Below are 13,209 nucleotides of genomic sequence, written 5' to 3'. Positions count from 1 at the left end.
TCTTCTTCCCTGTGGGTGTCCAACAATCCACATCCTCCCAAAGATGGTCTGAGGTCACAGGAGTTCCCTTCCTTCTTCACCACCATTGTGGCTTGGAATTATCCTACTACCTTCCTGAGAATCCACCCAACTGGAGAAGGAGAAAAGGAGACGACACAAGGGACAGACCTGTTTCTGTCAAATCAAAACTCGACTATGGACAAATCTAGGCAAGAGGTGGTTATGGTGGTGCTTTTCATGATCTAGAAAATGAAAAGTTGTTTCCACTTCTTCCTTTATAAATTAAATATTTCAACTTCCCGTATCTAAGCCGTGACCTCCAAGCTTTCTATCTTTCACCTCCCTGGAGCCATAAACTATATCTCTTCTTTAACTAGGCATTTCCTGTGTAGTCATTGGCACCCTTGAACAGAAGTTATCTCCACCATGAACATTGCATATCAAATAACGCTGCTTCTTCCTGAACTTTGAGCTTCAAAAACTTTATGCAGAAGGAGGGAGGGGTTGTCACTGATCATGAGTTCCCAGGAGGGTTTAGTGAGACAGAGCTTGGCTCCATAGTCAGTGCAGAAGAGGGGCTAGGAAAGCTTGGCTCTGAAAGGAAGTCTAGGGCTGGCCAAAGGAGCCAGTGAAGACAAAGCAGAAAAAATAATAGTGAGTGGTCAAGTGTATTGTTAACTATGTCTTCTTATCTTTTCCTCCATCCACTGTCAATTCCTGGATGAAAGAGATGCTGTTTTGTTCACCACTGCACCCAGCACTCTGCCAGATACAAAACAGACTGGTCTCTGGCCATCTTTCCTAGAAAGCAAAGCTTTTTCATATTTCCAAGCCTCAGCACACACTAAGAACACTCCTTTAGAAACACTTTGCCTTTTCAAATAGTGGACTCCTTTTCATCCCTTTGCTCACATCTTAAATGTAAGCTCCTTGAAGAGCCCTATCTCTACTTAAAGTAAATCATGCACACACATAGACTCACAGAGGTGAGTTTCTATCACAGCATCCTGATTACTTTCTTCATAGCACTTAGACAATCCATAGCTATTTGTTTGTTTCGTGTAGAGCTCCTCTTCTTGACTATAAGTTCTGGGAAAATAAAATCCATATCTGTTGCTCATTGTTGTAGCTCCAGCAACTAGCACACCCAAGGCACTCAGTAGACAAAGGTTGAGAGAACGAAAGATTGAATATACACAAGCAGGATTTAACAAACCTATCCAGCAATTTAATTCTAAGTATAGGAGTATTTAGTATACAATAAAAGTGGTATTTTAAAGCAGCAAAGATAAGATGAATTGTTTAATAATTACCTATGTTCTACTAAGGGGAAAACATGAAGTTGAATCTCTTCCTTCCTTACACTTTCTATCAAAATCAATTTCAAATGCATCAAAGATTTAAGCGTCAAAAAAATGGAGCCATTAACAGAAGTTGAAGAAACAGTACAAAAAGTTTAAAACATCTTTATTCAGTAAAAGTTTTTCTAAGCAAGGAAAAGGGGGGAAAATGACAATCAAATACATAAAAACTAACATTTTTTTTTAACACACACACGGACTCAAACACAAACCCAGAGACAAACAAATTGGGAAAAAAGAATTGCTACATTACACAAAGATTTAGATTTTAATATAAATAAAGTTTTATTGCAAATCAGTAATGAAAAGACTATTAACCCCTCCCCGAATAAAAGGGCAGTAACAGAAAAATTTATATAAATTTTTTATATAAAAAGAAATTTTTCTTTTTTCTTTTTATTATTTTTTTCTTATATGCATCACTTTTAAAGACATTAATGGTATATAAACATTTAAAGATATCAAAATGAAATTTATGTAAATTAAAACAATGTGATAACCATTTTTCATCTTTGGAATTGATAAAATTGAAAAAGTTTGATGATATTTAGTGTTGGCTAATATGCGTGAAATCAAGCACTCACGCAGTCAGGTGGGGGAGGGGGTGTAAACTTTGTCTTCTGAAAGTCAACTCCACCGGTCAGCTGGTCATTGAGAGAGGTCCCACCTTTTGTGTCTGTGTGTAGGACACCTGGGCAAGAATGCACACACTCTCTGATCCAGTAATTCCATTCTAAGATTATATACTAAATACAACACACACATAAACCTAAAGATGTGTATATGAGGATATCTGTTTCAGCATTTTTGTAACAGTAAAAAATAACTTAAACAATCTTCAATAGGGGACTGATTAAACAAGGGTTGGTTCATAGCATAATGGAATGCAATGTGCCACTGTGGCATATCTCTTTAGTTTGGGAAATATGCAAGTCTGGAACAGACTGCATTGTATCAACAGGCCAGAAGCAGACAGACAAATAAACAGAGAAAGATAAGTAAAGAGACATGCTTGTATAATGCATAGACCATTTCTGGAAGAAACTTCTGGAGGAAAGACTGAGATAGAGTCTTACACTTCATAGTATACTTTGTATTACAAAAAAACTTTTTGACCATCTGCATATAATACCTTTTTAATATAAAAACTAGTTAAATTATAAAAATGATGATTTTAGCATAACTCACTGTAGCCACTGAAAAGATTCGAATTAACAGTGATGTAATAAAATAGTAAGATTTTTCACTGTGTTTTGTTAATACTTTTATTAAGAGAAGATGGAAAATTGTAAATGAACATCCAAAATACAAAAGAATAACTCAGCAATCCAGAGGTGAGGAAGGGTTAGCTCTTTAGTTGTGAATAAGTTACCCAACTTAGCCTAAACTTTAGTTATTAATAAATACTTTATTTTAAAGAGATGACCTTCCAACAGCTTGGACAGTTTGAGCTCATTTGTAACAGCTGCCACTCCCTACCCATCCCCAGCAATGTATTCAAATTCAATACCAAAAGTTACTTATTAAACTCAAGAGATACCAAGCCCTGAGAAAACCATGATAAACTTTGCCAGCCGGAAGACAGACCTCTTAATGAACTTAAAGAACAACTATCTCAGAAAAAAGAAAATGGGCAACCGCCATGTAAGTACTCATTATCTTTGGGAATCAAGTGAATGAAGTTTTAATGTTTGATTTGCATATGGAGAAATTTAAACCATGAAAACATGATTGATACTTTTATACTGTATGGCTATGATTACTTTTATTTTGGTTTTAACAACAGCATAACCACGCTTTTAAAATGCATTTGGTGTACGTTGTCTTCATTGGCCTAAATTCTCTTAGGAGGGGTGAAAAAGTTATGTTTAAAACAAGGTAGAATAAACAATGCCTGACAGAGAGGCAGAGGGTTATTATGTGTTTGTGGAATATATGGTTTTAACTGTTGGTTTGTAGCAAAGTTGCCCCAAAGTTCTCAGACTGCACCTATGCAGAGGTGGACAGGAAGGACAGCTTCAAGACGCAAAAACCAGTGGACTGAGACAAAAGACTCTTATAGGGCCATGTAATTTGGACTGAAACATGAAAATATTCCAGCACTGTTTCTAAACAGCATCAAACTTCCAGATATTTAGGAATAACTGAGGATGGAATTATCATTTTACCTTTCTCCAGAAATATCTAGGCTCATGTGATTAGCATACCTTTAAACTATTAATGACCATAAGCTGACTAACACATTACCATTTAGAACCAACTATTCCCAAGGCAGACCAGATTTGAATCATGACTTTTCACACTGAAAAATGTACATTTAAAGTTGAGGCAGTAAGAATTTTAAGGTTTCCCTGCTATAGCTTCCCATGGCACGAATGATGTGTGCATATGTAAAGAGTGACAAGAATAAAACTCCAAATTTTTTCGCAAACTTGGTCTTTGGTTGTGAAGTTTTTACCTTTGCTATATATTAAACCTCAACTTAGCTGTTTGTGAGCCTACACATATTTTCTTAAGAGAAGCATTATTTGTTTTGTTTCTTTAACTTTTTTTCACATTTCTTTTTCTTTAAAGAGGCATTATTTAAAAAAAAAATTTATTGAGAAATATCCACACACAGAGTCCAACCATAGCATGTAATCAGTGGCTCCTAATTACTGTATAGTTGCATATTCTTAACCGTGATCACTTTGAGAACATTTACATCACTCCAGAAAAAGAAATAAAAAGAAAAAAAAGTACTCATGCATCCCACACCCCTTACCCCTCCCTCTCATTGACCCACTGTATTTCAATTTCCCCAATTTTTACCCTTTATATCCCCCTATTGTTTATTTATTTATTATGCTTATTTATTATAATTTTTTAACTCATCTTTCCATACCCTGGATAAAAGGAGCATCAGACACAAGTTTTTCACAATCATACAGTCACATTGTAAAAGCTATATTGTTATACAGTTGTCTTCAGGTATCAAGGTTACTGGAATACAGCTCTACAGTTTCAGGTATTTCCCTCCAGCTACTCCAATACACTGTTAATTAAAAAGAATATCTATATAATGCATAAGAATAACCTCCAGGATAACTTCTTGACTGTGTTTGAAATCTCTTGGCCCCTGAAACTTTATGTTGTCTCATTTCTCTCTTCCTCTTTTTGGTTACAAAGTTGTTTCTCCTTCTGATGATGCCAGATTCCAGCTCATCTCCAGGAGTCCTGTCCCACATTGCCAGGGAGATTTACATTGCTGGGAGTCATGTCCCATGTAGGGGGAAGGGCAGTGAGTTCACCTGCTGAGTTGGCTTAGAGAGACAAGCCACATCTGAGCAACAAGAGAGGTTCTCCAGGGTGACTCTTGGGCATAATTATCAGTAGATTTAGCTTTTTCTTTGCAGGAATAAGCTTTATAGAGGCAAGCTCTGAGATTGAGGGCTCAGCCTATTGTAGCCTTAGACCACAACAAATTGTCTCCATTGCTTGTGAGAATATCAGGAATTTCCCAGAGGGGGATGTTTAATATTTCTTCCTTCCTCCCTTGTCTCCCAAGAGGACTAAGCAAATGCTTTTTTATTCTCTACCCAAAATACTCTGGGATATATCAGGGTATCAGACTAACCTGTACAAACCAACAAGATCTCATGCCTCATTCAAGATTCCATGTAATTATGGTGTTCAAGTAAACTGACCATACAAGTTAAATTAGATAAGGTGCTATCCAAAATATAAATTTTGTACCAAATAAAGGTCTCTCCCTTTGATTTCACACAGAAGTTGAAGTTTTAAAATATAAGCCATATCATCTTTTACCCAGTATTCTAATTTACCTTAGTCCTATGCAGATCAACTTCATTCATATTTCTAGATGAAGTCTGATCACTTTTTCAGTTTTTTTACAGTTGCTGAATGGGGTAATGCTGACTTTCATAGCTTCAGTGCTCTCACTCTGCGTCTCAGGTGTCACAGAAATACCTGAAGTTTCAGGGAATGACACAAATAGCTCAATATCTCAAGAATTTAGAAATAACAGTTACAACTCCAGAATAGATGTGAGTGCTGTAAGAGCTTACAATCTAGAACCCTTTACAATAGGCCCCAACCTGATACCCATGCTCTCGACTTCAATTCTCTGAGTTTGTATATTATAGTTAGTCCCTATGAGTGAGGCATGATGATATTTGTCATTTTGTTTCTGACATTTTATTCAACATACAGTCCTTAAGGTTCATTCGCCTAGTTGCATGGCTCATAGAGAGAGGCATTATTTTTTAAAACATTTGTAAATAATCGTGATTAAGAGCCATTCATTCAGGGTAGAGAGAAATTGAAACCTCCTTTAGAAATACTTCGATAGCTGCAAAAGACCTCAGGAATAGTAATTGTCTGCGCTGGCGGTTTCGGTGAACTGTCTCGTATTTTTTGAAAAGCAACGCCACAGGGCAGCTGGCCTGTGAGAATCGTCCAGCATTTTTACATAATTCTTTTTCTGAATCCTCAGAGCCAGTCTTACTCCCTCTCCGAGGGCAGCCAACAGTTGCCCAAAGGGAAGAGCCAGGCCTCGGCCGCAGTGCAGCCCCTCGGCCATCCCTCGGGGAGCGCAGAGACCGCGGCCCTGCAGCCCGTAAGCACTTTATTTTCCCTCTCATGGACCTGATGCCACTCATGATGACTGTCACGGGGAGCCTCCACAGTCCCCTGGTCTGAACATTTCAGCTGCAGGCCTTCCTTCCAAGAAGGAAAATTTTTCCCTGGAAAATGTTTGTTACAATATTTGCTGCTAAAATAAGAACGTAAGCTTCCAGGCGCTCAGCTTACTTTCCCGGCCATGTCCCCTTCACGGCACCCTAGAACTGAGGGCATGAGGTTACACCCCAGCCGCCATGACATTTACAAAAATAGCAATGGATTTAGAGCATGGGCAAAAGGAATGAATGCTCTCTAAAATTATCTTTCTAACCAAACAAGTATCAAACCCTTTTAAAGGATATCACAAAAAATACTGTCCTAGTTAATGACAAATTTATTTATTTGCACTAGAAAGTTGATTGCATGTGTACACAGTTAAAACTAAGATGATTGTCTTTGTGAAGCAACTATGCAACCCAAACAAACGTATAAGTTAAATACAAGAAAAATTAAAATAAGTGATGTTCAAATGAATGATTTAGCATGATAGAAAATATTATTATTTTGCTGAACTAAAGGGTTGTATTCAATGTAAAAAATGGGCCTGATGGCTACAGTGCTTTTTTTCTTTTTCTTTATTTTTTCAGTTTCAGCATGTCTAAAATATGGTGCAGTGGGTGACTTAATACTCCTACTAATCTACTAAGGTTACTTTTGTTTGTTCAACTCCCTGTAATGCCATTTGTGCTTCTCTTGGTTCAAATGCATGATTTTCATAGCCTCCCCCTGTTCTCCTTCTTTTATCATTTGCCTACAACAATTAGCCTATGACTGTTTGGCATGTAAACATCATAAATATGAACATAAATGCAGGCACTGAAATCATGTGCCAGCAGTCGGTCATCCTAATGACCCAGTATGCTTTTTATTAATATTTTAAGTTATTATCAGCATGAGATGTACTATTTTAAAAGCCTCATACAAAAGACTTGGATCCACAAGAATATGTCTATAGATCAGAGTCCACAGTTAATTATATGAAAAATATTGCTCTAAAGCCAACAGAATATTAGTCAGGAAATTACATTTTCTAACATACCATGTTATAGAATCCTAGCCAATTCTGAAAACTGAGTTAATTTTTGCTTTGGATTTCTCCCAGTTCTCTTTCCATCATTAATGCTTTTTTCCAGCTGAAGACCTAATGTTTGTGACTAACATATTTGGAGCGGGAATAACTGGGATATTGGGTCATTATCATTTGCTAAATCACCCACTGTTCAGAGTTTATTTAGCTGGCGGACAAGTCCTTGTGTTCAGTGAGCTTTGTATCTCAGGCAGCTAGAGTGTACATAAACAAAAAAAATATCATCCACAAAAAAATCTGCTTAGGTTCAGTTAGATGAGTTTTCCATTTTATACTATTGCAGTGGTTGTTGTCAAGGAAATCACCTCCTAGAGAATGGAAAGTCAACATTAATATTGAAATAGCTTAACCATGAGAGTGTGGCTGCAGGGTGTGGGCTAGATGGTGGGGAGGGGGTAAGATTTAGGGGAGCAATTGATTAATATGGAAATAATCACAAATTCAAGAGGACCAAGGCATTCTGGAAAAATATTTGCAAGCCTGATTAACAAGCCTTAGAAAGGACAAGTGTTTGGCTACTCAGGTGTAGTCCCTGGAGTAGTAGCAGCATCCGTATTGCATGGACTATTGTCATAAATGTACAAACTTTGACCCCACCAAGACCTTCTAGATCAGCATGTATATTTTAACAAGATCCCCAAGAGAGTCTTAAGCACCTTAAAGTTTGAGAAGCACTGAACTGGAGCACAGGTTCTAGAACCTGGCTACACATTGGAGTCTCCTGGGGAGTTTTAAAAGCTACTCTACCTGGATGCCATCCCTGGATAGTCATTGGTCTCATGGTTGGCCTGGGCATCTGGATTTGTAAATGCTACCCAAGTGAATCTAACTGTGTGGCACAGCTTGAGATAGTCTGAACTGGAGCACACCACTATCCTTACAACAACTCTTCCACACGCTACGACGCAGGCAGGTGTCCTGAGTGGCCATAAATGAAAACCAAGTTGTAAATGTTATGACATCTGCTCAGCGATATATCATGGTGTTTAAGGACACACCAAGCTTATGACTTGCTTGTGCCAATATTTAGCCAAGATAAATATTGTCTAAAATGGGAAAGAGTTTGGGACTTGCAACTGGTTAATAAAAATAAGGCCAGCTCTGATGAAGAAGGATTGCTACACGAGGGGTGGTGAGTAGAGTCAGATCACCTGAGTAGAGAAAGAAGGCTCTGGAGGCAAGTAAAAATAGGACTGATAGCGCTATGATAAAGCTCTAGTTTTATCTAAGGTTGTGCATCAACCTGATATCCCGAACCCAAAGGAAGTGCAATGAATCCTAAATAGAAACCAGCCCCGATCAGGCAGTCAAACCTCCCTTATGTGAAAATATTTTGTCTCAGAACATCAGTCCATAGGAACACCTCCATGAGTATAGGAGAGGAAAAAAGAGGGCCTCTGATGCTAAAGCATGACAAATACATTATTTATTTGTTGTCTTTATTTAAAGACAAGCCTCTCATTCAAAGTCTAGCTATATTTGAATCACAATTATATCATCTGGCCCTTTTGGGTTTTTTGTCTATGGTAGATAAACAGCAGTCGTTTTCAACAGGGGAAAGAAGGCTGCCAGAAACAAATACACGGACAGAAGGAAGAACGTACACACTGGCAAAGGTTAACCACAAGAATTGTAAAGCCATGGGAGCCCGGGCCACTTAGTGGAGGAGATGGAATCCTGCTCATTCAGCAGCACAGGAAGGCATCCCGGCTCCCCAGCACAGCAAGAACCCACATTCACAGTGGCAATGGCGCCAATAGGAGGTTCAAAGGGGACTTCCTGAAATGCTAATAACAGTAACTGACTTTCACTGAGCACTTGATTTGAGTCCTTCACAATACTAATGTCACATACGTTGTGCTATTTAGTCTTCCCAACAATCCTACAAGGGAGATAATATTATTCCCATCTTAAATATGGATAAAGTGAGGCAAAGAGACATTGTTAATTGCCCAAGGTGACACATCTAGTAAGAGGTAAAGGATGGATTTGGATTCAGGTGGAAGTTCCTAACCATGCCTTGGAATTAATAAAGCTTCATATTATATGACCTATAAAGGTAGCCTCTCAGGATTTCTAAAGCTATTGAACTGGACCATCAGCACTCCTGAGCCTCCCCCGTCCTTAAGCTGGTTCAGATACTTCTCCTTAGTGCTCCCATAAGTTTGTATATCCCTGCTCTCCCACAAGGTTTTAAAGCCATCTGTCTATACATCTGCCCCACACTGGACCAGGGTTTCCCTGAGAGTAGGACTGCCTCTTGCTCATCTTTGCATCCCCATTACCAATACAATGTCTGGAACATAGCAAATGCTCGATAAAAGTTTCATGAATTTATCAATTCATTACATTTTCATGAGCCTTAACCAAACAGGTGTTTTGCTCATTTGGAGCCCATTGCACTAACTCAGTATTTCTTTTTAAAATTCCTACGTCCAGGTCATATCCACAGACCAATTTGTGGATGAGGCTCAGGTGTCTATATTTTTCAGAACTCTCCAAGTGTTTCTAATATGTACCCAAACTTGAGAACCACATCAGAATATCTGATGTCAGATATTCTACTAGCACAGTGCTTTCCAAATGTGACAAAGGATCAGCATCTTTAGTAAAACCGGGATCTTGTTAGGAATGCAAATTCTTAAGTCCCCCGCCCCAGATCTACTGAATTAGCTCAGGGGTGGGTTTAGCAATCTGCATTTTAACAAGCCTTCCAGGCAATTCTGATGCCCACTCAAATCTGAGAACCACTGTTCATGCAGAAGCCTCTCACAGCACCAGGCTAGCGCTGGGCCTCAGATTTGGTTTATGCACCACTCCCATCCTTCTTCAGCCTGCAGAAATGCCCAGATCATGGCACTTAAAGCCTGCTTTGCTCCACACTCTCCTCCCTGGCCTGCACAGAGTCTGCAGCCTCGAGCACTGACCCCCTTCAGCTCCCTCCTCCACCCTGCCCTCTGCTGCACCCACTTCCAACCCTCCTCCTAGGACTTCACAGTGAATAGACAGTTGAAAAAAGAGTTTCTCTGCCAGCATAGAGCGAGGAAGGCACTCCTCATCGTTTTGGTTGATTTTACAATTCCAGTTCAGGTCTAAAGAAGCTACCGTTAGCCAGGTACTGCTTGAGGTTGTTGATAGAAAGAAGAAGACGACCATGTCCTTAAATAGCTCAGAGTCTAGTGAGGGAGACATCTAATAACCAATTATAATAATGTGTGATGGGCCCACTAAAAGAAGTGTGTCTTCAGTTACAAAGTTCAGAAATTGGACAGTGAAGGGGATGATTCTGTGAAGAAGAAATGAGGAGAAGGAAGGATTCTGAAAGTGGATAAGGCATTCTTTGCAGTGGAGGATCATACGCACAGAGGGTATAGAAAAGTGTGTTCACAGAGTTCTAACAAGGCTAGAGATGCCCATGTGCAAAGATTTAGCTCTGCCAAAGCTCTTGGTACTTCATACAGCAATTGCCTACATAGCTGCTATCTGCTATCTCAAGACTAAGGGCTTCGGCAAGGCAGACTCTATCTTACTTATTGCTGCATCCCTTGTACTTGACACATAATAGACACTCCATAAATGTTTTTGACAGATAGATCAATGAACAGAGAGCAGTAACAGGAGATGAAGCTAGACAGGGGCACAGTAGTGAGGCTGAAGACCCTTATATAGTTGGCCAACAAATTTGGGTTTTGTTACCTTGGGCTAGTAGAGGTTTTTAAACTTGAGCACATAAGATTCCTTCTGAGGGCTTGTTAAAACAGAGGTCTGGGATCTGCCCCCAGAGTAGCTGTTTCAGTATGTCTGGGGTGGGGTTTGAATTTGCATTTCTATTCAGTTCCCAGGTAATAGTCATGCTGGTGGTGCCAGGACCAAACTTTGAGACCCTACCTTAGTCGAGGGAAGCCTTAAATGGGGAGGACATTTTGGATTGATTATGCTGGAAATTGGTGGAGGATGGTTTGGAGAAAACATGCCCAGAGGCAAGGAGAGCAGTTGGAAGGAGGCAGTGGCCCTGGAGAGAAATGATGAGATCCTTCTCCCGGAACCAGATTGCGACAATGGAATTGGAAGGAGAAGACAGATTGGGGGATCAAATCAACATAACTTGTTGATTTATTGGACATGGAATATGAGAGGAAAGGGAGACTAAAGAGTGTCTCCCAGGTATCTGATTTTTGTACCGAGGGGATATAAGACAAAGTTTTCAAGATGAGAGGATGAGTTTAGTTCGGGGACCTGTTCAGATCCAGCTACCCAGCTGGTAGCTGGATCTGAAACTCAAGAGAGAAGTCTGGCTTTCAGGTAATTTGGGAGGTATGAATTCACAGGTGCTGGTTTTAAAAACAATAATAATTAGCATGTGTTTGACCTCAAGTAGCAGACTACTAGCCTACCAATGGTTTAATAACAAAGACATTTAATTACCAGCTCTTGGTTCACTGTTTGGTTATGTCATTAAGGACCAAGATTATGTCTGTCTTTCCATACTTCCCTCACTGATGGTGTCTCCCATCAGGGATACGAGATTCTGATCATGCGTTCAAGTTAATAGTCTCATATGATGAGTCACAAGCAAGAAGAAAAGGGTTAGAGAAAATAGCGCATTTCTCTTTATGTACCAGTCTCCCATCAGTGAAGAGTTTCTGAAACTCCAAGCAGACATCCCTTTCTATTTCATTGGCCGGTACTGGTCAAATGTCCATTCCTAGATGAATTACTGGCAAAGTGGAATAGGAATGCTATGATCATGATTCAGTCTTGGGGCTGGGCAAATCAGAGTTCTATAAGCAAGGAAGAAAGGTTACCTGCTGTTGGGTAAGCTATGAATAGCATCTACTGCCAATAGTGATTAAAACCATAGAACTTAATAGGATCTCTCAGGGAGAGAGGACTGAACAGAAAATAGGTTTGATGATGATTCTTTTAGTAGAAGGGACAGAAACCCAGCTCAACCCAACTAAAGCACATGGCAAAGGTAAGTACAAGGACTCAGATTACCTTGTCAGCACTCTGTCTCTTTCCTTCTCCCTATCCTTTCTACATGTTGGCTTCTGTTCTAGTTTGCTAGGTGCCAGAATGCAATATACCAGAAACAGAATGGCTTTTAGAAAGGGGAATTTAATAAGTTGCTAGTTTACAGTTTTAAGGCCAAGAAAAATGTCCCAATTAAAGCAAGTCTATAGAAATGTCCCATCAAAGGCATCCGGGGAAAGACACCTTGGTTCAAAAAGGCTGACTACGTTTCACGTTTTTCTCTCAGCTGGAAGAGCACATGGTGAACATGGCGGCATCTGCTGGCTGTCTCGTGACTCTAACAAAAAAAGGGACTCCCTCCAAAATGTTTCCTCGTTATATATAAAATGTCAGGGAAAATTCTGATTGGCTTGGGTCATGTACCTAACCCTTGGGCTATCACCATGCTCAAGGTTGGCCTTACCTACTTTTGGGAATGGGAGATATTGCTTTATCATTACTGCTTTCTTACAACTATTGTTGTTGTTGTAGCTGCTGCTGCTGCTTGATGAACTGAAGTAGAAAAAGAATAAAGACTTAAAGATCTTATGCAAGTAGAAATGCAATAACATAATTCACTCTTCAGGTGATAAGGGCTTGGATGATCATAGTCAGAATGGAATGGAAGACAAAAATGTTAGAGAAAGGAAAAATTTTAGAGAAAGAATTAATAGATTTGGAGCCAATGCAAATTTAAATTCTTACCAGAGGAAAGAATAACATTCATTGTTTTTGATACTGATTGAGACAGAAAATGGCTCAAAGCAAACTTAGCTATTTTCACCTTGTTTCGTTTTCAGCAAATCAGAACTTGTTCACATATTGTTGGGTAGATTCTCCTGCACAGCACCATTTGATGAGATGATGGACCAGCTCAATCCCCAATATTTTCTCTTTTCAATTCTGTCTGGCCAGTTATCATTGACTCTTGAAAATACCAGAAGATACTAACTTTTTTTTTTCACTAGTAATTAATCTCAAGTTTACATTCTCATTGAGTTGACCAAAAATAGTCCTTGGTAATAGCAAAGGAAATGGGTAATTATTTTCTAATGAAAGAAGTGC

The 13,209-nt window shown here is 39.2% G+C and overlaps 1 protein-coding gene across 3 annotated transcripts in view; it reads left to right on the top strand.

Moving 5' to 3' along the window:
• Window positions 1-2,880: 2,880 nt before the first annotated feature.
• Window positions 2,881-13,209, top strand: part of ANXA13 (annexin A13) — a 56,695-nt gene continuing 46,366 nt past the window's right edge. The window contains exons 1-2 of one of the 3 annotated variants that reach the window (XM_077167594.1): window positions 2,918-3,005; window positions 5,857-5,979. In XM_077167594.1, the coding sequence (XP_077023709.1) occupies window positions 2,919-3,005; window positions 5,857-5,979 (210 nt within the window). In that variant the 5' untranslated portion in view covers window position 2,918. Of the gene's footprint in view, window positions 3,006-5,856; window positions 5,980-13,209 lie in introns of all 3 variants that reach the window. The other 2 variants (XM_077167592.1, XM_077167593.1) reach the window with 2 other exon arrangements.

The sequence above is a fragment of the Tamandua tetradactyla genome, chromosome 6 (genome assembly GCF_023851605.1).
Source record: "Tamandua tetradactyla isolate mTamTet1 chromosome 6, mTamTet1.pri, whole genome shotgun sequence".
Taxonomy (NCBI): domain Eukaryota; kingdom Metazoa; phylum Chordata; class Mammalia; order Pilosa; family Myrmecophagidae; genus Tamandua; species Tamandua tetradactyla.
The sequence above is the reverse complement of the archived record's forward strand: the minus strand, read 5'-3'. Positions and strand labels throughout refer to the sequence as shown.